This window comes from Myodes glareolus, chromosome 4 (assembly GCF_982192425.1).
Source record: "Myodes glareolus chromosome 4, mMyoGla1.1, whole genome shotgun sequence".
In the NCBI taxonomy this organism is placed as follows: Eukaryota; Metazoa; Chordata; class Mammalia; order Rodentia; family Cricetidae; genus Myodes; species Myodes glareolus.
This window is the reverse complement of record NC_142029.1, coordinates 24,517,307-24,541,925: the sequence shown is the minus strand read 5'-3', so window position 1 is coordinate 24,541,925 and position 24,619 is coordinate 24,517,307. Positions and strand designations below refer to the sequence as shown.

General features: G+C 48.2%; 2 protein-coding genes across 2 annotated transcripts in view; one reads left to right on the top strand and one right to left on the bottom strand.

Moving 5' to 3' along the window:
- Nucleotides 1-21,952, bottom strand: part of Rbpms2 (RNA binding protein, mRNA processing factor 2) — a 35,010-nt gene extending 13,058 nt beyond the window's left edge. Inside the window, exon 1 of the mRNA XM_087905325.1 lies at nt 21,650-21,952. Within this exon, the coding sequence (XP_087761451.1) occupies nt 21,650-21,730 (81 nt within the window). The 5' untranslated portion in view covers nt 21,731-21,952. The remainder of the gene's footprint in view (nt 1-21,649) is intronic.
- LOC148122213 (uncharacterized) overlaps nt 21,729-24,619 on the top strand; it is a 21,564-nt gene continuing 18,673 nt past the window's right edge. The window contains exons 1-2 of the mRNA XM_087905912.1: nt 21,729-21,776; nt 21,859-22,282. Coding sequence (XP_087762038.1) covers nt 21,729-21,776; nt 21,859-22,282 — 472 coding nt within the window. The remainder of the gene's footprint in view (nt 21,777-21,858; nt 22,283-24,619) is intronic.

Genomic DNA, 24,619 nt, shown 5'->3' with positions numbered 1-24,619 from the left:
TGTTTTGCCCATTGCCTCTACAGCCCTATATGTTGAGTTTTGAAAAGTAATATCTTGCCAGGTTCCCGCAAGAGGGTGATGCTGTAATGAGTGCCCTCCTTGTGGGTACTAGTTGGTAATGAAGTCAGATCTAAACACCAGGTTTCATCCTGTAACTCCTGGCATCCTGAACCACAGGGAGGGCACTTGAGATGACTGGAGAACTGTTTACCTTATCCAACTTCTATTTTTATTTCATTTATTTGTTTTTGTGGTACTAAAACCCTGTACATGCTAGGCAGGCACTCTACCACTGAGTTACAATTCCTAGTTTTTTGTTTGTTTGTTTAGAGACAGGGTCTCTCTACAGAGCCCCGGCTGTCCTGGAATTCTGCCTTGAACTCAGAGATCCAAGTACCTCTGCCGCCCTAATACTGGGATTAAAGGCATAGGCCACCACCAGGCCCAGCCAAATCCTAGCTTTTGTTTTTGTTTTTTAAAGACACGGTTTCTTTGTGTAACAGTCCTGGCTGTTCTGGAACTCACTTTATAGATCAAGCTGGCCTCAAATTCGAGCTTTAAAAAGAAAAAAAGAAAGAAAAAAAGGGGGCTGGAGAGATAGCTCAGCGCACTGCCTGCTCTTCCAAAGGTCCTGAGTTCAATTCCTGGCAACCACATGGTGGCTCACAACCATCTGTAATGGGGTCAGGCGCCCTCTTCTGGCCCGCAGACACACACAGACAAAATATTGTATACATAATAAATAAATAAATAAATATTTTAAAAAAATCTTTGAGACAGCATCTTGCTAAAAACCTCAGATTGACCTTGAACTTTCAATCCTTTCACCTTCGTCTCCCAGGCACTGGGATCACAGGATGTCACAGGGGCTTTTGCTATACAAATAACCTCGTGACGTGCCTTGGGGACTATGGCAGGAACAGGTCTTCTAGTTTACCACAGGTCTTTGCTTTGTTTTTTTTTAAGGCAGGGCTTCTCAGTGTAGCACTGACTGTCCTTGAACTCACTCTGTAAACTAAGGTGGGCTTGGAGGTGTGAGTCACCACACCCTACCTACAGTTTCTAATCTTATGTATGTGTATGTACATATGTGTATAGCCATAGGACAGCGTGGGGGAGTCAGTTCTCTCCTTCCACCACGTGGGCTCCAAAGGTTTAAAGGCAGAAGCCTTTATCCATTCAGCCATCTCTCCAGCCCAGACTTATGGTTTACATACATTAAAAACACATCTCTTAGCTGGGCAATGGTAGTGCACACCTTTAATGCCAGCACTCAGGAGGTAGAGGAGGTGGATCTCTGCAAGTTCAAAGCTAGCCTGGTCTACAGAGCAAGTTCCAGGATAGGCTCCAAAGCTACACAGAGAAACCCTGTCTTGAAAAACCAAATAAAACTCTTATTCATTCGTTTATTTTTAAATAATTAATCTCATGGTATCTGTGTACATACACACAGCACTAGGAAGGCAGAGGCAGGCAGATCTTTGTGAGTTTGAGGCCAGCCTGGTCTACACACAGAAGCCCTGTCTCAAAAGAACAAAATAAAAGGTTCAATGGATAGACACTTGCTGCCGAGGCTGATAACTTGAGTTTGATCTCTGGAACCCACATAGGAGAGAACTGATACCCTGACCCTCCCCATCCCACTATGAGCATCTGTGGTATATCCGTAAACACATACATAGCGTAAAATGTTTTAAAGATTAAAAACCAGAATCACTTTAAGGTTTATAATATCACCACTAGAGAGGCAGAACCAGGGATGTCAGCACAAATTCAAGCCTTTGTTCTACACAGTTAAGGTTTAGGCTAGCTTTTGAAACACATCTTGTCAGGCTAGAGAGAAGCAACACTTGTTGCTCTTGCAGAGGACCTGGGCTTGGTTCCCAGTGCCCACTTGATAGCTCACAACCATTTGTAGCTCCAATGACAGAGGATCTAATGTCCTCTGGTCTTTGAAGGCAGGCAGGCAGGCAGGGAGGCAGACAGACTGATAGACACAGACACACAGAGCTCATAAATACAAGCACTAGGGGTTGGTGAGATGGATCAGCAGTTAAGAGCACTGGCTGTTCTTCCAGAGGTCCTGAGTTCAATTCCCAGCAACCACATGGTGGCTCACAGCCATCAATAATGGAATCTGGTGCCCTCTTCTGGCCTGCATAGGTGTATATGCATATAGCACAGTATACATAAAATAATCATTCACGCATAGAAAATTCTAAGAAATTATTTTAAACAAAAACAAATATAAAATACTCCGGGTAAGTAAAGCTTCCCTGCACACCTGACTCCTGTTCTGAGCCTCATCTCATACTCCTCTGCCCAACAGCATCCTGAGAAGCTGGGACTATGACTCCGCGAGGAGAGTGCTCATCATGCGTATAAGGAAGGCCCAACACACAGCAGGTGCTGCTATCACAGTCTGCAGCTCCAGCACGGACAGACAGAAGGACCAGAGATCAAGGTTATCCTCAGCTACACAGTGAGCTGGAGGCCATCCTGGGCTACATCCGTAAGAGCCTATCTTGGGGCTGGAGAAATAGATCAAAGCTCTGGCCAGTTGCAATTGTCTGTAACACCAGTTCCAGGCGATCTGGCACCCTAGCAGACATGCATTCAGGCAAAAAACACCAATGCACATAACAATAAAATAAAAATCTTAAAAGACACCATCTTAAATTAAAAAAAAAAAAAAGGAAAAACACAAGCCAGGCATTGTAACTCATGCCTCTAATTCTAACACTTGGGAGACTGAGGCAGAATTTCTCTGAGTTCAGGGGCCAGTCTGAGCTAAAACAAAATGACCCTGTCTCAAAATATAAAAAAAGGGTGACTCTCCTTTGAAATAACCATACCCACACTCTTGTATGTGTCCCACTGCTCCCTCCCCTGCCTATCTCTGTTTGTGGGTTTTATGTTATTTTGTTTTGTTTTTTTAAGATACTATGTAGCCTTAGCTGGCCTGGAATTTGCTACTTAGACAAGGTTGGCCTCAAATTCAGACATCCATCTACCTCTGCCTTCCAAGCACTGGCATTAAAGGTGTGGACCAGCATGCCCAATCACCCCTCTCTTCTTATTAGTATTTTAGATCTTGCCTGCATGTATGCCTGCACGCCAGAAGAGGGCACCAGATCTTACTATAGATCTGGTTGTAAGCCACCATGCAGTTGCTGGGAACTGAACTCAGGACCTCTGTAAGAGCAGCCAGTGTTCTTACCTCTGAGACATCCCTCCTCTGTCTCTTAATCTTTGTGCTTTAAAATATTAAAATTGCTGGGCGTGGTGGTGCACACCTTTAATCCTAGCACCTCAGGCAGACACAGGAGGATCTTTGTGAATTCAAGACCAGCCAGGTCTACAAACTCAGTTTGAGGACAGCTAGGGCTGTTACACTCTCAAAAAAAAAAAAAAAAAAAAAAAAAAAGTATATTAAAATCTATTTTAATATACTCTAACTCTACTCCCAGAATTTAAAAAAGATGTTTTTTAAATAAAAAGTTTTCATTCCCCACCTACAATGCTGTCATTCCTGAAAGTATATGGTTGTCCCATGGTCGTCCACAGGGAAGAAGGAGCACGCTCCAGGACTGGAGGGGTGGCTCAGTGGTTAAGACCACTTGCTGCTCTTGCAGAGCACCCCAGGTTCAGTTTCTCATACCCATACTGATTGGCTCAAAATGACTTGCAACTAAAGGCTTACGGGATTCCTTCTCTGGCTTTCATGGGGACGTGCATGCACACAGTACACACAAAGACAAGCAGGCACATACCCATAAAGTTTGGGGGATAGGGGAGAATGTGCTCCATGTTCTAGGGATGTTGTAAGTGTTGAACAACCAGCTCTTTGGGGGACACTGATTTGAATTAGGAACTTGAATGAGTGCCAGGCAAAGGCAGACAGACAGACAGACACACACACACACACACACACACACACACACACAGAGTCTCTGTCTCTGTCTCTCAACAGAGTCAAGACTGTTGAAGAAAATCCATCTGCTGGGGAATATTATTGTAAGGTGTGTGCAACTTTTGTCTATGCTGCATTTGTTTAACTCTGAAGCTGTGATTCTTTGCCTGTCTAAAACACCTGATGGTCTAATAAAAAGAGCTGAATGGCCAATGGCAAGGCAGGAGCAAGGATAGGTGAGGCTGGCTGGCAGAGTGTATAAATAGAAGGAGAAATGAGGAAGAGAAGAAGCAAAAAAACAAGGAGAAGGACAGTAGGGGCCAGTCACCCAGCCAGCCATGGAGTAAAACATACAGAAATAAGAAAAGGAAAAAGCCCAGAGACAAAAGGTAGTTGGAATAATTTAAGAAAAGTTTGGCAGGAAACAAGCCAAGCTGAGACCAATTAAGAATAAGCCTCCATGTATGACTTATCTGAGAATTAAGTGGTGGGCCCCTCAAAAAGCCAAAAGAATAAGACATCACACAACACCAATCCTATAGCTGCTGGTTACCATGTTACCTCACTCACACAAGAGTGAGTCTCAGTCACAGGAAGAATAAACTTCCTGTGAAATTTGCCAAGCACATACAGCAGGGCCTCTGGCCATTCTGGATGCTAAACACATGGCATTTTACCTGGGAGAAGACTCTGCATTTCCCAGCCCTCAGAGCTCGGTAACCCTGCAGTGCCCTCTCTGCTCTGTCCTTTGGGAACTACACAGCCGAGGCTCCTGGGTAGACTAACCTGTCTCTGCCTTTTGCAGGCAGGGTTTAAAGTATACAAACGAATCCCCAGGTACTCGTGAAACATCTAATGTCACACAGAAGACCAATGACTCAAAAATCCAAGTCACTCTGCTACACAGCCTGGCGAGGAAGACAACTGCTTTGGGTTACCAGGAAAGGATTAGACCTCAGTGCCAACCCTCGGAGTAGCCTGGGGTCTGTCCCCAGCAGATGGGACTTTGAATGCAAGCTCTCTACCACCAAGGAAACCTCAGCAGGCCACTTTCCCTCCCCCAGAAACTCCAGCCTCAGCCCTCTCCAGTCTGCCTATCTCAGCCCAGGCTAATTTTAATTCCTCCCTCAAACAGTTCTTCGGCCAGACCTCCCCAGAGGCCCCTTAAATAGCAAGTTCTCAGCACAAAGTTTCCTGCTTTGTGTGGGAGTGGGGCATGAGCTCAAGGATCTTTCCTTATCTCCAACTCAGATCCTCCTATCTAGCCTTCTCTCTGGGCCACAGGGTTCATTTCTTCTGGTTTCCATCGCTGATGTTCTAAACCTCCTCAAAGACTAGAAGGGTGGTGACTCTCAGTGCGTCCCTGGCTACCCTGACAGAAACACAGCAGTTCTAAATTAGGTGACTGGTCCCAACTGTGAGGCCACGGGCCCTTTGCAGAAGCCAAGTATGGGAAGCTAAGTAACAGAAGTATAATCTGAACATTTCACCCCGGCCAATTACACCCTCTATCTTCCTTGTTCAGAGATGGACAGTAAGGTTTGGACAAAGGATCAATAACTTGTCTTTGGTTTTTGGGGGGTTTTTTTGAGACAGAGTTTCAGTAAGTATCTTGGGCAGACCTTGAATTCATTGTATAGCTCAGCTTGCCTTCAAATTCACAGCAATCCAGTGTCAGCTTTCCAAGCACTGGGATTATAGGTACATGCCACCACCATCAGCTTTGCTAACTTTTATAAAAGGCACACAACTTGGTTCACCAAGGAACAGAGCGGAGCAAAGACTGAGATATCCAGACACCTGTCTGTTCCACCAGCAACCCACTTGGGCAGTTGTATTATTAGCCCATAGCTGGGTCTCCCTTCCCAAACTACTTATTCCAGACGATAGGAAAGCCAGAGTGATGAGAAAAGAAAAAGTAGAAACCGGCAGACTAAAAATAAAAAGGTATGAGCTCAACAGGCTGGCTAACAGCACACAGAACCAGCGGCTGCTTTCACTATCAAACCCTATTCAGCCCCACACACTCCAGGTTCCCATCTCACGGCAACGGCTTGCGCTCTTCCTTCTCACCCTGACCGTCCTTATTTGCTATCTACACAGCATTCATCTTTTAGTCCGGGTTTCCTCACCCCTCATTCCCAGAAGTCCTACCATGGCCCTTGGCCCTGTGCCTTGTATTGCTCCCACCAGTCTGAGCTGATCTGGCATCCCAACTACACAAAGTCTCAGAGACAAGAAACCAGTCTCAAAACTTATTCACCTTCCAAAGCATGGATTCAGGTCCAGTCACTCAAGACTTCCTCCCTTCTTCCATATTCAGTTCCTCTAAAGAAACTTACCCAGGGACCAGCTGTGGCCCAGCAAGGCAAAAACGGCGCCACAAACAGCGAAAGAGCTGGCTGTAGCTGGCTGGATGAGCGTTTGCATCTCATCTTTAGGCGTTGGCCTAGAAAAGCTGCTTCATCTTTCTGAACGTTTCAATCGACACAACAGACACGACCACCCCACCTCCAAGACCAAGAGCGACCCTTACTCTACTCCTAGCACGTACATAAAGCTCAACAAAGGGCATGAAATCATTTACCTTCACAAACTCTTACCTGTCAGCTGCCAAGAGCTATCTGTTTATAAAGGCTGTCTAGCGACTTTCCAGGGCCAGCCTCAGGGCAACTGGGCCATCAAGAGAGGCCAGATGAAGACTAGGATTTGGCACTAACAGCTAATTGATACCATAACAAAAAAGATCAACCAAAGAACTTAAGAACTCAGGCCTACCTATTTCATACTTTTTGTTTTGTTTGTTTGATTTTTTGAGACAGGGTTTCTCTGTAGCTTTGGAGTCTATCCTGGAGCACACTTTGTAGACCAGGCTGGCCTCGAACTCACAGAGATCTGCCTGAGTGTGCCACCACTGCCCAGCCTAGTCCATAGTCTTATAACAAGTGAACACACATGCATGCACCCCTTGAAATTATTTGAAGACAGCATCAGGGAGGCTCATACCATCCTTAGGAGGGCAGAAGCTATCACATTTTTTTCTCAGGACTCTCTCTCACACGTCTCTTCTGGAGAAGCAGCAACACAACCCCAGGGACTATCTCCTTTCTGTCCCAAAAGGTAAAGAAAAACTACTTCACTTTTAGAATGGCACCTTTGGGCAGTGGTGGCGCACACCTTTAATCCCAGCACTTGGGAAGCAAATGGATCTGTGAGTTTGAGGCCAGCTTGGGCTATAGAATCAGTTCCAGGACAACCAGGGATACACAGAGACGCCCCGTTTTGAAAAAAAGCAAAACAAAAACAAATAAACAATAATATAATAAAAATAGAATGGCACCTTCAATGCAAGTAAGAGCAGACACAGCTACACCCATGGTCACATCCTCAGCATAGCTAAAATGTAAGTGTGCAGTTGGTGAGGAGGTGTGACTGCAGAGATAGATGGAGAACCCTTAGATGGTGCACGTCGAAAAACAATCTCTTAGTGAACTGGCTCAAAGTGGTATTCACATACACAACACTATAGACAGGGCTATCCAGCCTATCAGCCAGGAGGAGATCCGCCTAGGCAGCACTCAGACCCCCAGAACTTCATTCCTGCCCAAAGACCTTGGGACTCCCAAAACCACTCTTCTCTTATGCAATCCTTACTCTGTCTGTCTGTCTGTCTCTCTGTATCTTTGCTTTACAGACCCTGGGAGTATGGCAGTGGAGAAAGCCCAGCTCCACCTGCTAAGTCCACACCACAGGCTGTAGTTTGTCGGCCAACTTCTTGAGACTCTGTAGGACCTACAGCTTTACTGCCCCTCAGACAGAAGGACTAAATGCTCTTAAGCTCTTTCAGTACAGTCACTGCCAGTATCCATGGACCAGACCATAGGACCAGAGTAGTTCTCTATTGTCAGGTCCCCAGGGTAGAAAATGCCACTCCCGGTAAACAGATTTAAAAGGAGAGCTGTTTTGTTTTGGTTTTTTTGGTTTTTAAGACAGGGTTTTTCTCTGTGTAGCCCTGGCTGTGCTGGAACTCACTCTGTAAACCAGGCTGGTCTCAAACTCAGAGATCCACCTGCCTCTGCTGGGACTGAGGGGTGTACCACCACACCTATACAAGGAGATTCCTGACGATACTGATCTAATACCCTAGAAAAGGGTGTCTACTTCATGTTGTATGAAGTCTTTCTGGCCACGAGTCAACATTTTCTGTTTATTTTTTTCTTGAGGCGGGGTATCATACTGTCGTGGCCTTAAATTCCTGGTTCCCCTGCCTCTACTTCCTAGAGTTCCTGGATTACAGGTGTGCACCACCAGGTCTGGCTAGAGGTCACTTTCTGAAGAAAAAGAGAAAGAAGGGCTCTAACAAGCCCACTCACATCTAAGGGTCAATGAAGGTCTCCCTTCACACAAACTCAGTTGTTTAGAGAGATTACCAGGGCTGGAGAGATAGTTCAGTGGTTAAGAGCACTGGCTGTTTTTCCAGAGGTCCTAAGTTCAATTCCCAGCAACCACATGGTAGTTCACTACTATCTACAACCGCAGTCCTGCAGGATGGGTACCCTCTTCTGGTGTGCAAATGTACATGCAGACAGAATACCCATATACATAAATAAATAAATCAAAGAAAGAAAGAAACAAAGAAAGAGAGAGAGAGAGAGAGAGAGAGAGAGAGAGAGAGAGAGAAAAGAAATGAAAGGTCAGAAAAGAAGGGGCTGGAGAGATGACTCAACTTTTAAGAGCATTGACTACTCTGCTCTTCCAGAGGGCCTGAGCTCAATTCCTATCAACCACATGGTGGCTCACAACCATCTGTAATGAGATCTGGTGCCCTCTTCTGGCCTGCAGGTATGCATGCAGACAGAACACCATACATTGAAAAAAAAAAAAAAAAGACTAAACAAGCTTTCAGTAACAAAGTATTAGTGACCGCACACAACCACACATGGAACCTGCCAAACAGCACAAATTCGGTTTGAATGAAACCAGTTTCCAGGCAAGGCATCGCTTTTTCTAGCAGCCAGGAACACTAGAGGCAGCCTGGAGGTCAGGAATCAAACAGCAGCTGTTCAAATGTCCCTCCTCTAGGGGCTCACACAGGACCCTAACAGGGGAGGTCCTCTTCATTCGATGAACTATACTCAGAAATCTGAAAGGAACACAGTTGCTCACTAGGTCTGTGTCCTCTTCTGTAAAGGGGGGTAGAGCCTTTACAGAAGGAACACTGAGGGTTCCTATTTCAAATTTTTGTTTTCTGAGATGGGGTCTCATGGACTCCAACTTGACTTCCACCTCCCTTGAACACCTACCTCCTGCCTCCACCTCCCAACTGTAAACTCAGTTTCTTTTCTACACAACTTTTTATACCCCCCAAAGACCTCCTTCATCCCGAGCATTAAACACTCACTGCTCAGTTACTGTGGCTAAGAGGATGGGCTCCATAAATGCCAGATTTTATTATCGATGGAGAGAGTAAACACTGCTTTCAAAAACAATGTGACACCCACAGCCATTAAATCCTCTTACCCTTTAACTCTGAAAGACAAACCCCAGCCTTCTTCAAACCCGAGCCCGAGGAAAGTCAAGACAGGACCTGCATAGGACTCCAGGATCGCTCTGTAGAGAACTGAGCTTTCCTCCCTAATAAACACTGCTAAAGAACACCAGGGCTAGCCTGCAACTCAGAAACCCCACCAACCCACTAGGCGGCAGTCTGCCCTGCATAAATCCTTGCCACCAGGATTGGAAGTCAAGAAGGTACACAGGGAAAACTTTGTGGCAATAACCTACAAAACAGATAAAATTTACACACATACAATTTCTATGTAGAACCCCCCTCTGTATGTATGGATAATTTTATATCATTCTCATAGAGCCCAGACTGGCCTCAAACCTGTTATGTAGACGAGGATGACTGAACCTAGTCCTCCTGCCTCCATTCCTGAGTGCTGCAATTACAGAGGACAGATGTGTGCTATCACACCTGCTAAAAGTAATTTTTAAAAATTGAACCTCAAGCTAGGGGTGGTAGTAGACAAGAGGCTTAACTGGGAAGGTTCTAAGCTCTCTAAATCAGCCTGGACCACATACTAAGGCATCGACTCAAAAAAGTCAAAATATAAACTGGGCATGGTGGCACCTCAGCACTTGGGAAGCAGAGCAGGCAGATCTCTGAGTTTGAGGCCAGCCTGGTATACAGAGTGAGTTCCTGGACAGCCAGGGTTACACAGAGAAATCCTGTCTCGAAAAACAAACAAGTCAAGAAATACTTTTATTTCTCTTTAGACTAGTGTTCATGTGCCACCATACCTACAATCTCAGCATTTGGGAGGCCAAGGCAGGAGTATTTCTATGAGTTTGAGGCCACTCTGGTCTACATAGAGAACCCAGGTCAGCTAGGACTACATAGATACCCTGTCTCAAGAAACCATAAAGGAGGGCTAGAGAGACGGCTCAGAGGTTAAGAGCACTGACTGCTCTGCCAGAGGACCTGAGTTCAATTCCCAGCAACCACATGGTTGCTCACAACCATCTGTAATGGGGTCTGGTGCCCTCTTCTGGCCTGCAGGCATACACACAGACGGAATATTGTATACATAATAAATAAATAAAAATTAAAAAAAATTAAAAAATAGATTTTAAAAAAAGAAAGAAACCAAAAAGGAAAGAGGGTCTGGAAGATGGCTCGGCGGCTAAAAACACTAGAGCACATGCCTAGTGATCTCAATTCAATCCCCAGCACCCACGGATGTGTATTACTAATCCAAGACTACAACAGCAGATTGTGAGACGGGAAAGGGGCCCTAAAGCTTCTGGAAGAAGAGGCCTGAAGTACAGAAACAAGAGAAATCAAATCCTGCCTCAACAAAGGAAAGGCAAGTGGCTCTCAGTTGTCCTGATTGCTTCATATGTTGACACGCGCCCCCCGCCCCCCCCACACAAAGTAAAATTCAAAATTTTTAAAGGGTAAAAAAAAAAAAGAAAACTATTCTGTAAATTCGGTTTTTTTTTTTTGGTTTTTATTTGGTTTAGTCTATTTTGCATTTCTAGGGATTGAACCCCAGGCTTTGTGCGTGCTAGCCAAGTGCTCCCCCACTGAGCTATCCCCAGAAATCTTTTAGCATCTCTACAAGTTAGAATTCAAACTGGAAAGAAAAGGCAGCTGAACCATCCACTCCATCAATGTTCCTGTAACTACTTGCTCAAGCTCCGCCTACTCACGGCTGGAGCTAGGGCTCCTAGTGTCATCTGGATGGAAAACACTACTTAGGTGGGGGAGGGGAGAGGAGGGAAATCCAAACTGGGAAAAACAAGACTCTTGTAAGCCCTTCCCACATCCTTCCCCCACTCTTAGCCCTCAGCAGTAACCTAAATAAAGACTATTTGAGCTGGAAGATACTGTATTTTTAGATGAGAAAACCAAGACCCAGGGGTCCGGTCCAGAGAGCTTCTAGCAGTCACTGCAAATGTGAAAAGTAACTTTAAGGTCCCCAGGTGCTTGGCTCATGAGTCCGTGCCCGTTTCCAGACCTTGATCGTATGCCAGTCTGCTTAGACCCCAGTAGGAAACAGCCACGGACAAGTAGCTCTCAGTTTTTGGCCACAGAAGAGAGGAGTACCTCGCAAAACACTGGGTGGGGGTGGGGAGGCGTCACAGAGTTGGTTTCAAAAAGGTAAAAAGAACCAGACACTCATGGTAGCTCACACCTGCAATACACTCTGGAAGCTGAGACAGGAAGACAGTCAGGAGAATTTGAGACCAGCCTGGGAGCTCTAAAACTGTCTAAAGCTGGGTCTAGAGGCACAGACCTTTGGTCCCAGCACTGGGAAGGCAGAGAGGTAGAGGCAGGTTAATCTCTTTGAATTCCAGGTCAGCATGGTTCCAAGTTCCAAGGCAGCCAGAGCAATGTAGTCAGGCCCTGCCTAAACGAATAAATGAATGAATAGATAGGAAGTAAATTTGGCAGATTGCCACCTTCATCATCCGTATATGAGCAGCACTGGGTGTTAGGATGGGGTGAATCGCTGGAACGGCTGCAGGCTATGTACATAGCAAATTTTCCTGACCAAAAAGAAAACCAAACCAAACCAAAAAAAAAAAAAAAAAAAACACTCAACACCTTATAAAAAATGCCATCATAATACCTGGATGTGAAGTGATCACCACAGGAGAGACTCCATTGAGAAGAATGAAGATGCTGGTCTTGGGCTTCACCTCCTAACCAGAAGGCAACTGCCAACCAGACTCAGAAATGCAAGAAAAACCCTAAGATTTATCAGAAGGCCTAGGGAAGTCGCAGGCCCTACCACCAACAAGGACAAGTGGCTGCAGGCCTTCCCCCCTCTCTCAGCTACAAGCAACAGTTCCCTCACACTCCAACATTCTAAAACCTCAAAGTTGTTTTTTCTTTCTAGACAATCTGTCACCATTTATCCCAGACAGGCCCTGAACTCAGCCTTGATGATTCTCCCCTCTCAAAGCATCTAGGACAACAGGGATGTACTAATGACCACACACTTTGGACTTTGTTTATGCCCTGCACAGAGAGCAGCAGGGACAGCAGTAAAGAACGAACCACTTGCAGACTCCTTTCATAAAGGCAGGGAGAGGAAAAGGTGATTAAGACTCAGGGTAAGGGCTGGGCACAGTGGCAGATGGATCTCTGTGAGGTTGAGGCCAGGCTGGTCTACGGGACAGCCAGGGTTAAAGAGACTGTCTCGAAACACAAACAAACTCAGGGTAAGATGCAAGCATTGCCTCTATTCCCTCTTCTGAAAGCCGCAGTGCTTCCTTCTGCCCACAAGAAAGCAAAGGTGTGGTGTGTGAAGGGACAGAGAAGGCAAAACTGAGAATAAGGTAAAAGCCAGGTAGTGGGAACATTGGGCACAGGGCTGCGAGGGTGAGGGGTCTGCTGGGCCTTGCTGAGGTTGCCAGGTAGAAACCTCGGGGAAGTCACACCCTGACTTCAGTGGTCAGGTTCCTTTTTTTCTTTGGTGTGCTCCAGAGTGGAGTAGATTCTGCTTGGGTCCTAGGCTTGGGCTTGGCACGGTAGGTTACTCTCACCCCTCCCAGGGAAAGGCGGCCCTGAGTGGGGCCACTTGACGCGGGGTGGATGGAATGTAGCAACATGGCCCGCAGACCCAGGACTTATAAGGTACTAAGAGAGGACAAAGGGAAAGAGCAAGCAAGCTACAGTGGTAGGCAGTGGCTATGAACCTGGAGACATAGGCTCCCTGGAGTCCAGTGCTCTGAGGACAGGCATCCTGTGCTTCCTACGGAGCTCTGGGGTGGTTCAGGGGCTCCCTCACTCACCAACCAGATCTTTTCCAGGCAGTTCCCGCCCAAATGACAGCTTATCCCACAGCTTGGGACCCACTATCACTAAATCAGACCTGGTAGAAAGTCCGAGGCCTGGGTCTGTTCTATCATTTTGACTGTCCCGGCAAACTCCGGCCCCCAATTACATATCCTCAGAGGTTGTGAGGGTGTGTTCTGACCTACACTTTGCAGTTATACTCATCCATACAAGCCAACCACGAGCTTGTAAGCATGACGCTCCTTTTCATGCAGCAGGAGAAACAGGTACCGGCCCCCATTTTACAGACCAATCAGCTCATTAGATGGTGTGTGGCCAAAAGCTGGGGGTTAAAGTCCAAACAGCTTGGAAGATTTGGGGCTCTTCCCCTCTAGGCTGTAAAACATACCCTGGAGTACTGACTACGTACAGGAATGGGAAGGACAGACACTGTGGAAAACCAAGCGAGGTTGACAGCAAGTTATCTAAGGGGAGAAACACAGCTGGTCATGTATAAAGTACATGAAGGCTTCAGACTGCATCCTCTAAGCTATTCCCAGCCTCAGGAGGAGAGAGGCTTCATGTTTTATGAACACAATCAGTCAAAGTCTGTCATGTGCACTGACCTATGTCTCATTTGGAAAACTAGAGCTGACACGAAGTGCCGTGCTGTGCAGAGTTGGTGCTACAGCAGGATGCCGGAGACGGACGAGATGGGTCCAGGCAGAAGCAGAAGCCGCACCCAGAGGCAAGGCTCCCTGGGCACTAAAGAAGTCTCACAAGTCCACTTACTGCCCCATCTCTCTTGCTGCTGTGTGGTCAGCTATCAGGATCTATCACTGGCCTGTAAGCCTAGTGGCTTAGTCACTGTTCTATTGCTGTGAGGAGACACCAGGACCAAAGCAACTCTCAAAAAAGAAAACATTTAATTGGGAGCTTGCTTACAGTTTCAGAAGTTTAGTCCATTATCGTCATGGCAGGAGCATAGCAAACACACATGGCACTGGAGCGGTAGCTGAGCGCCACAGGTCCTGGTCAATAGAAAGAGAGAAACACTGGCAGGATATGGGCTTTTGAAAACCTCAAAGCCCACCCCTAGTGACACACTTCCTCCAATAAAGCCATCTCCTAATCCTTCTAATCCTATCAAAGAGTTCTACTCCCTGGTGACTAAGCATCCATATGGCAAGGGGTGGCCATGGTCAGATCATGGAGAGCTGACATGGAGCTCAATGTGGCTACTGCCTATGACGCCAATGACCAACAGCAGAAGAGAAGCAAGCAACTACCAGACCATGCCACCACACAGCACTTCAGTTCTGGATAGCTCTGAATCAGGGACTGCCTTCTCCTCCCCTCGCCATCTGCCCAGGACCCAATGGGAGAGATGGCTTAAAACAAAGAAAAGGCAGCATCTTCAGCCCATGCTGCAGCCCTACTTATGGCACCTAGCAACTCCAAACCAGAGAAGGTGGAGGAAGCCATCATTTTCAAACACTAAATGGGGTTTAAAAGCTGACTCTCTTAAGTAGCAAACCAGCCAGGCTGCCTACATATAGGGAAGGAGAGCATAAGGAGACCCAAGAGAATGTCTCCAGTATGGCAGCGGTCACTTGAGAGCCAGACCATTCATTTCTTTAATTAAGATGCTCACAGTGGTCTGTGGCAATGGGGTATGAAACCAGCTGGCCCCAGGAAGAGATGACTAAGGGTTATGACTCTTGTAGAGAATTTAAAATATAACTGAGTCATTTCCATTATATCCAGACGATGGCAATTCTAAACATGCATGATAAAATCCCTCTTCTGAAAAAAAAAAAAATCCCTCTTCTGGCTGGAGCTGATCCTTCACCTTTTACTGCCGGGTCTTAGGTTGCCACCAACCTCAAACAAACAGCCTAGACTCACTCATTAGGTTCCTCTTTTGGGACACAGACACGACCCAGAGCACAACCTCAAAACTTGTGGTTGCAGCTGGGCACGATGATGATTAAATTCCATCACTCCAGAGGCAAAGGCAAGCAGATCTCTGTTGAGTTTGAGGCCAGCCTAGTCTACTTTTCTAGTACTACAAAAGCAAAGACCCTGTATCAAAACAAAACAATTTTTTGTCTTGTTTTGTTTTTAGAGAACTACAAGGGTAGATGCTCAAACATAGAATATTTGATTGGTAAGTACAAAGCCCTGGGTTTGATCACCAGCACCAGGAAAAACAGCAACTGATTACAGACACCTTTTCTGCCCCTCCCTACCTTACCTCACCAGCCCTAACAGAAGAGGTACAATAAGTACCTAACACTAGACTCAACTCACCACTTACCAGCCCTGTGGAAGCAAACCTCTTTTATAAAAGTGATACTGTAAGGACTTCTCAATGCTATTGTGAAAGTAGGAATTAAGATGGAAGGATACTCAGCAGAATTCCCGGAGCACAGGCACTACAGTCAGATTTACTCCAACAATCTGGCCTCTCTGAGCCCAGAAGACAGACACATCCACAACAACCCCTAGTGAGGAGAGGAGACTGACCTCACACAGAATCCTCCTGGGTCCACAAGGCTGGGTCATGCCTAAGTAAGTGCTTAGAAGTATAGAGGACTTCCTTCCCTCATATTGAAAAGCTTGCCAACAAGCACCAAGATGTCCCAGGGTCTTTTAACTATGTGTTGTTTGTTGTTAGGGATTGTTCTGTTCTTGTGGCTTGTTCCCCCCCCCCCCGCCCCTGCCTGCCCTCCGCCCTATGTAGCCCTGGTTGGCCTGGAACTTGCTATATAGAACAGGCTATCTGCCTGCCTCTGCCTCTGCCTCTGCTGGGATTAAAGGTGTACACCCCATGCCTGGCCTTTTGTGGGAAGAAAGGGTTTCAGGTAACCCCCACCTGCAGAGGTTTAAATAAGAATGGTCCACACAGGCTCAGGTATTTGAGTGCTTAGTGACCAGGAAGTAGCACTATTTGAAAGGATTAGGAGGTATAGCCTGGTTGGAAGAAGTGTGTCACTGGTGGTGTGCTTTGAGGTTTCAAAAGCCCAGGCCAAACCCAGTCTCTCTCGCTTCCCTCCCTCCCCACTCGAATCAGAATGTAGCTCAATATTTCTCCAGCACCATGCCTGCTGTCATGCTTCCCACTAAGATGATAATGGACTAAACCTCTGAAACTGTAAGCAAGTCCCCAATTAAATGCTTTAATTTTTTTTCTTTTATATGAGTCGCCGTAGTCACAGTGTCTCTTCACAGCAACAGAACACTGACCAGAACACCAATTTACAATATAGCTAATGACCTTGAACTCCCATCCCTCCGGCTGCTTCCCAAACGCTGAGATTTGAAGGATTCAACACCACATCCAGCTTAGTTTGGTTTTAGTGTGTGTGTTGAGGCAGGCTTTCGCTTTGTAGCCCTCATTAGCTTAGAGATCCTTAAGTAGCTCAGGTTGGCCTTGAACTTGAAGCAGTCTTCCTGTTTCTACTCCTCAAGAGCTAGAATTAGATGCATGACTCCATCACATTCTGTATCTGTAGTCAGAGAAAAGAAAAGGGGAGATGGGGGCTGGAGAGATGGCTCAACAGTTAAGAGGCCTTACTGAGCCTGCAAGGTACCTAAGTTCAATTCCCTGAACCCACCTAGAAGTCCAGTTCAGAGGATCTGATGCCCCCTCCTGGCCTACATGGGCACCGTACTCACACACAATGGCTCACACAGACAAACATGACTACAAACATAACTAAAAATTAAATTGAAGGGGGAAGGGCAGAGAAAAGGAGGGACAATGCCAAGCCACACACTGAACTCTAGAATTCCTTTGCATTCATTTAGACAAATAGTTCTCAACCTTCCTAATGCTGTGACCCTTTCATACAGTTCAGTTCATGTTGTGGTGACTCCCAACCATAAAATTATTTATGTTTTTAATTCACAACTATAATTTTTCTACTTCTATGAATCATAATGTATATATCTGACATGCAACCCCAAAAGGGTCGTGACCCACTTTTTTATTTAAAAAAAATAATTTATTTAACTTTATTTTATGTACATTGGTTTGAAGGTGTCAGATCCCCTGGAACTGGAGTTACAGACAGTTGTTAGCTGTCATGTGGGTGCTAGGAATTGAACCTGGGTCCTCTGGAAGAGCAGTTAGCGCTCTTAACCACTGAGCCATTTCTCCAGCCTGTGACCCACCTTTTGAGAACTGCTAATTTAGACTAGCCTAGCCTTGGCCTGTCCATTCCCACAGGCCTAATACCCTCCCGACTTACCCACAACTCGGAGAGGAAAATGAAGCTCTAATTTTTCAGAGGTGCCCTGTTCCCTGACATCCCCTGAGGACACATCCTCTCATCCCAGCTGCTATGGGAAAGGAGGGTAGCAATCATAGGTTCAATTGTAGATATTTTGGCTACCAATAATTCCTGACACTGTACAGTTTATAATTAGGTTAACATAAAACTTCCTTACAAGATGGGAGTGATGGCACATGCCTTTAATCCCAGCATTAGGGAAGCAGAAGCAGGAGGATCTCTGTTCGTTTCAGGTCATCCAGGGTTATATAGTGAGACCCTGTCTTACAAACAAACAAAAACAAACTTCTTTAAAGTTCTAGAAACTTATACCCTCAATTCAGGAATCCAAATGTTATATTTCAACGACCTAAGAATGCTTCCTAATTAAAAAGTACTGTAGGTTAATTCCAGCACCTGGGAGGCAGAGGCAGGCCAAGTTCCAGGCCAGCCAGGGCTATTAAAAACAAAATTACTGTAGGAACACTAAGACGCAGCTCAGTGACAAACCACTTGCTTAGCTTAAGTGATGCTTTGTTAACAATTCTTAGCACCTAAAACAAAACAAAAAGTAACCATAGTCAAGTCTCCAAAATCATCAAATTACATGTTGGGTAATGTAGCTTTCTCAGTGTCAATCATACTGCAATAACATAGTTTTAAGTAACATTAAGTGTAGTAGCCAGTATCTGTAATCTCAGTATTTAGAAGGCTGAAGCAGGAGGGTAAAGAATTTGAGGTCATGGTAACTGATCTACATAGTTTCAGATCAGCCTAGTATTTTAAGTCAGCCTGGGCAATGGAACCACCATATACACACACTGCCCTCCAGAGGCACAAATACGGAGCCATCCAGGAGAATCACTGGGATCTAAGCAGTTCTTTCAGGATCTAGGTGACGTCATCTGGTGCGCCATCAAGACCCACCTGGAGGAAGATAAAGCCTTGGACCAAACAAGAACTTCAGCTTCCCCGTTAATTCCCCACTGTCCTCTTTAGCCCTCAAAAGTTATCAAAGCTTTGAACACATTTCCTCAAGGGCAAAAAAAAAAAAAAAAAAAAAAGGCAGCTTCCTCCCTCCTTCACAAGTTCCCAGGCTTTTCATAATGTGGTGTTTGCCATTTCTCCACATAGCAAACTGGTAGTTACCCAGATAAACCACGTGGTCTCATAATCCACACAACCCTACTCCCCAGCTTTGTTTTTGAAATAGGGTCTCATTATGTAGCCAAACAAGCCTTGAACCTGGGATTCTCCTGCCTCTGCCATACTTTTTGGAATGCCCTTTCCACTCACTAACAACCTCCTCATCTCAGAGAGAGGTAACCTCTAGGTTCCTGGTGTCAGTACAGTGCCACCACTGCCAGGCAAGTCCTTCTTACACACACTCCACCCCCACACCTTTCAGCTGTATCCCAGAGAAGGAACCTGATGATCAGTGTGGATGAAGCCCCTTGGGTAGAGCAGGAAGCCAGCAGGGAAACATGACTAGAAGAGGCAGTTCAAGGTAAGGGACTCCGTCCAGAACGGAGAAAATGCATCGTTCTCCTGCAACATGGGACCCTTGGGAAGTGAGGGGTTAAAAGTGGACAGTGGCTTTTACTTCTCTAGGCTTGTTATAGCTAATCAATAGATGATTGGGAAGAGCCAGTTTCAGCCACAGCACTAAATCACCAATGTGAAAAGTATTAATCTGGATGATGGTTCTTAGGGATTGTAAAACTGACTGCCTGAGACCACGTGAACTAAAGGGGACTAGCTTCCCCCAAGCAACCAAAGAAGAGCAGCTGAGTTTCTGGGCCACTGGTCAGAATGCAGCTGAGGGAAGGGATACCAGACAGACACCGCACATCAGGAGATCACCAGCCCTCAGTTCCCTTTTATTTAAAAACTTTCAATTGTATTTAATTTATTTTTATGTGGTGGAGAATGACTGTCAGGGTGTACACGCAGAGTCTAGAGGACACTTCCAGGAATCCATTCTCCTTCCACCATGTGGGCTCCAAGGACCAGGCCATCATCAGGCTTGGTAACAAACACCTTTACCCACTGAGCCATTCACCAGTTCTACTTTATTCTTAAATACAAAATGCTTCATGAATTTTCATTTCTTCTTTAACAGAGCCACGCTAACTACTCTATTTTGTTCTAATTTTAGTGTGTTACCAAAATGAGGACCTGCTGACCACCAAAAATCTGCTAAACACTAAATTCAAGTCGACGTCCTTCTGCTGGTAGCACTCAGGACTTTCTGAACCACCAAGGCTACAGTATGCCTCAAGGCCCAGAGGAGGAAGAGCGGTGACTCTAGTTTCTGAATATCCTACCCTTTCTCCCAGAAAGGGAATTTTTAAAAGTAGCCAAGACACAGCTGAGCGGTGGTGGCACAAGCCTTTAATCCCAGCACTTGGGGCCCAGAGGCAGGAGGATCTCTGAGTTCGAGGCTAGCCTAGCCTGGTCTACAGAGTGAGTTCCAGGACATCAGGATAACACAGAGAAACCCTGCCCCGAAAAACCAAACAAACAAACAAAAGTAGCCAAGGCCCATACACTTTTTCTAACTCTTCAGTGTGGCCACATGGTTAATTACCACCCAGGACAGTGGGTCTGAGGATCTGTGCAGCCCCTGCGGAAGGTCAACCTTTCAAGAGATGCACGATTTGGGGTCATCCTTGCACAACACTGCCCAATCCCAACTTCAGGACAAGGGAGAAAACAAGCTGAGATCACAGACACACCAGCAAACAACCCGCTCATTACTCCCCCAAATCTCAGGGAGGAGTCTAAAATTCCGGTAGATCAGAATGGGGTGAAGGACCCCAAAGCAAGGAGCCTGCAGACATTAAGGTCCAAAGAGAACAAAGCCAACAGAAACCAAAACCAGTCACGCTCCAGAGCTCCTAGCAGAGATGTCAGGCCCTCCCTTCCCATCGTTTGAGTGAAGCGAATTGCTGCCTCTAATTCTCTGCCTCCCTGTGCCCAAAGCAGGATAGGAGCGTAGGTTATCAAGATGGCAGGTCACTGGTGCATTGAGGTTGAAAGCAGGCCCCCGCTGGCCCTGCCCAACAGTGGACCATTGGCGGGCGACTCATAGCACAACCAGCAAGAAACATTAGGGCCTCTGCGGTTTCTACCCCAGACCAAAGGGAAGGGCGCTAGGGCTGGATAACTGACCCTTAGTTTCCTGGGTAAGAGCATGCCAGGGCGGGGCAGGAAGGGTCTCTCAGCCCTAGGGTGACACAGCACACGTCAAAGACGCTGCCTAGGAACCCAGAAGCCTGTTCCCTTTTCATACTGAGTCTGTTCGCCTGCCCTGCCTGGCTTCCATTCGCGGCTACCTTTCAAGTGTTTACCCCCACGTGTGCATCGTCCTCGCCAGTCCAGGCAGCCGGCGGGCGCTAGGGGTTCCTCGACGCGGTCTCCTAAGCCCTTCTTTCAGCACAGGGCGGTTGGACACAGTGATGTCACCTCTCTTTGGAGGATCCCACCCAGGGTAGTGTGGGGTCCCGGCTTGGCTACTAGGTCAAAGGGCGAGAGCAGGGAATACTTGGTGTTTCCAAGTTCTCTTTCCTGATTGTAATTAATGAAATTGCCGGCTCATCTCGGTGGAAGCCTAAGCTCTGGGGCTGGGAGGGGAGCCCGCCTGGCCGCCCGTCGAGAACCCAGGCGCAGAGCAGCTGGCCCGGCCTCCAAGGTCACGGGAAGGGGTCAGGGTAGGAAAGCCGGAGGGTGAGCGTGCTTCCCGCGTGCCCACCTCGAGAATCCCTCCTCAGCTCCCCGGGGCGGGGGTCCAGGCCACCCACGAGGCGCTCCTCAGCCGAACAGCACGCACACGCGCGCGAGCCGGACCCGGCGTGGGGAACGAGGGCAGCGGCCGTGGGCCCCGTGTGAGGCGCCGCAAGCCCACCACGGGGGACGCACGGATGGCGGCCGACACGCGCCCTTCTTGAGCCCTCCCGGGAGGGCGGGGAAGACAATGCCGGTCCCGCCGGGCCAGTCCAGGCCGCACGCCCCCGCCGGCTGGCCACGGGCTGCTCCTCCCCGAGGCGAAGGGCAGCGGCGGGAAGGCGCCGGGAGCGGTGGGCCGCCCGACCTCGCGCCGCCTCTGGCCCCGCGCACCCACCTCCGCGTGCAGCTCACGCGCGCCGAGTCCCGCGGCCGCACACCCACCTCCTCCTCCAGCGGGCCGCTGGGAGCCGTGCCGGTGCCCGCGCCGGTGCAGTGCTCGACGTCCGGCTTCGCGGTGCTCATGGTGAGGGGGGAACGCGGAGAGGGGAGCGGGACGCCCGGCCCCGAGGTGGGCAGGGGCGCGGCGAGCCGTGCGCCCCCGAGGAAGAGTGCGGGCTGGTGAGGAGACAGACGGGCGGCCGCCGCGTCAGGCTGAGGAGAAAGGGAGGGGGGTCACATTAAGTTTGGCGGGTGCGGGAGGCGGCCGAAGGGGCCAGGCACCGGGAACCGGAGCGAAGCCCGAGCGGCCGCCGCCTCCGGCTTTTCACTGCGGCCCGCGAGTGCGCCCGTGGCGGCGGCGGCGGGGGGCGGGCGCCGGGGGAGGGGGCGGGCGCCGGAACCGGCCTCAGCTGGGGCCCGGCCCGCCCCTCCCCCGCCCCGCGGTCTCCGGGGGAACGCGCAGCCAATCCCCGCAGCCCACTGCGGGCTCGCCCCGGCCCGGGCCGCGCCGCTCCGGCCTCTGCGCCTCGTTCAGCCCCGGCGTCTTCCTCTCTCGGCTTCTCTGGTCGCCCCCACGTTCTCTCTCCCACACTCGGCTCTCAGTCCTCCCCACCCCTCGCCATTCCCTTCTCCGAGGCAAGTTTTTAAACTTTGATGAACTCTTTCAGAGAACTTTTCTTAAAGGAGCCGCACGGGTTTGGGTGGAACTTGAGGTGCCCGGCAGGCGCGCTGCATCCCCAGCCGGAGCGGCGGTGCTCCCGCTTCCGTGCCTTGATGTGGGGTTGTAGACTGTCTTGAGCACCGCATTCATCCCCAGATTCCTGGGGGCTCCCGCCCAGCGCTTTTCCTCGCGCGCGGCGGCTTGGGGGCCGGGTTCTCGGGGTGAAGGCGGGGAAGGGGGAGGGCGGCAAACACCTGATCTTGAGCTCGGCACCCGGTGGTTGTGCTGAGTGACCTTGAGGAAATCACTTCCCCTCTCTGGCCGGAGGCTTCCAACCCAGAGGGTGGGAATTAGAGTACAAAATCTCCCCCCTCCTCCCCACTCCCGTCAACTCAAAGAGGAATTTTAGGGAGCCTACTCGTTTTCTGCTACGGGAAGGGGTACCTCGAATGACCTAGAAGGTTCCGTTCGTTACCTCCAGCCCACTTTTAAGATTCCTCACGGCTTGCTCTTTTTCCGCTCCAATTCCGAATCCCAGGGTGGGAGGGAGGGAAGAGCGGGCTGACGCCTAGGGCGGGGTCACCTAGACTCCCACCCCACGGTGGCCGGGGGTGCGGCCTTAGGGTCGGATTTTCCCCCTACAGTATAAACGCTGACCCGGACCGTCTGCTGCCTACAGCTTGTAAAACCGGCCCCTGGCCCTGACTGCCCTGCGGAGCCGTCGGAGCGTTGGGGTCCTTTTCTCCGCACCCCTCCCCCGGTCATCTTTGGGCAGCTGTAGCTGAGCGGTGAGGGGTCCTGGCCCGGGTCAGGCGTTCCCGAGCGCGATCTGCTGGGCCGACTTAACGCATGGAACTTGGGTCTTAGTATCGGGATTTGGGGCGAGAGGCCGCGCTTAGAGACGGTGAACGTGAAAACCCTTGGTCTGCACTCCTGTACCAATTAGGAACCTTGACCTTGGGCAGTGGCTTAGTCCCTGAGAACTTCCCTGTGCCGACTTGCCAAATAGTTAGCTCCGTCAAGCGTGAGAGCTGTTGTGGCCGACCTCCCTGATAACTTGTCGTCCTAATATGTCATCTCACGGGTAAGTAAATTGAGGTTTTTGCCAGTGGTATATTCACCCATTTGGGAAATATTGTTGAACCCCTACTGTGACCTGGATGGGGGTGCGCTATACTTACTGTTGGCACAGAATTCCCACCACACCAACGACTGGTTCGGGCCCTGCTTTCTGTAGGAATCAGGTACTGACAATCTGAGGTTAATGCTCTGCCAGAGTTTTCGTACTTCCAGCTTCCGGCATCTCCAGGTGATACCAATCTTGTGAAAACTCAGATACCTCTACCACATTTTCCGCTCCTGCAGACCATAAGACCCTTGAAGTCTTCCTTTGCCAAAGAGAAATTCCCCTTCCTCCCTTCTCTCAGTATCCTGTTGTAGCTTGGACTTTTTCCAGAGGAGAAACCCAGTCAGTGTTCTAAACACAGGTATCCTCTATAGGGTTGATTTGAAGTTTTCTAATAGAGAGGCTTCTTGTAGTTAAGGGCTCCATTTTATTGATGGGGAAGCTGAGGTCCAAAGAAGTGGCAGATGAGGCAAGGGCCTCCAGAGCCCCATCTCTGCATTTTCATGTTACGAAGCTGGTAATGTTTCTAAAAGTAATACTTCTTTTCTAGTGCTGTACGCACTTTGTAAATACTGAAAAATACGGAAAATGGAGAACAGCCCTGCTGTCTAAGGCACAAGATTATTACACCCTTCTAGTCCATTCACTGTGCATACTTTAAAAATAAAAATTACACTCTATTCTGAAAATGCACCTTTTGATTTTTTTATTTTCTTTGTTTTTCAAGGCAGGGTTTCTCTGTAGCTTTGGAACCTGTTCTGGAACTAGCTCTTGTAGACCAGGTTGGCCTTGAACTCACAGAGATCCACCTGCTTCTGCCTCCCAAGTGCTGGAATTAAAGGCTTGTGCCATTACTGCCTGTCTGTACTTTTTTTTTTTTTTTAACAGATTCTTTACTCAATTTTTGGTGTCCACCTCTCCACTTTTTCGAGACAGGGTCTTTTTTTTTTAACCATCTCTTGTTAAACATTATTTTTATTTTTCTTCTTTATTTGCTTTCATAAGCAACATTTTAAAAAAAAAGAATATTCCTTGCTGGGCATGGTAGTGCATGACTTTAGTCCCAGCACTCAGGAGGCAGAGGCAGGTAGAGCTCTGAATTTGAGACAAGCCTGGTCTGCAGAGTGAGTTCCAGTTCCGGGCCAGCCAGGACTACACAGAGAAATCCTGTCTCAGGAAAAACAAC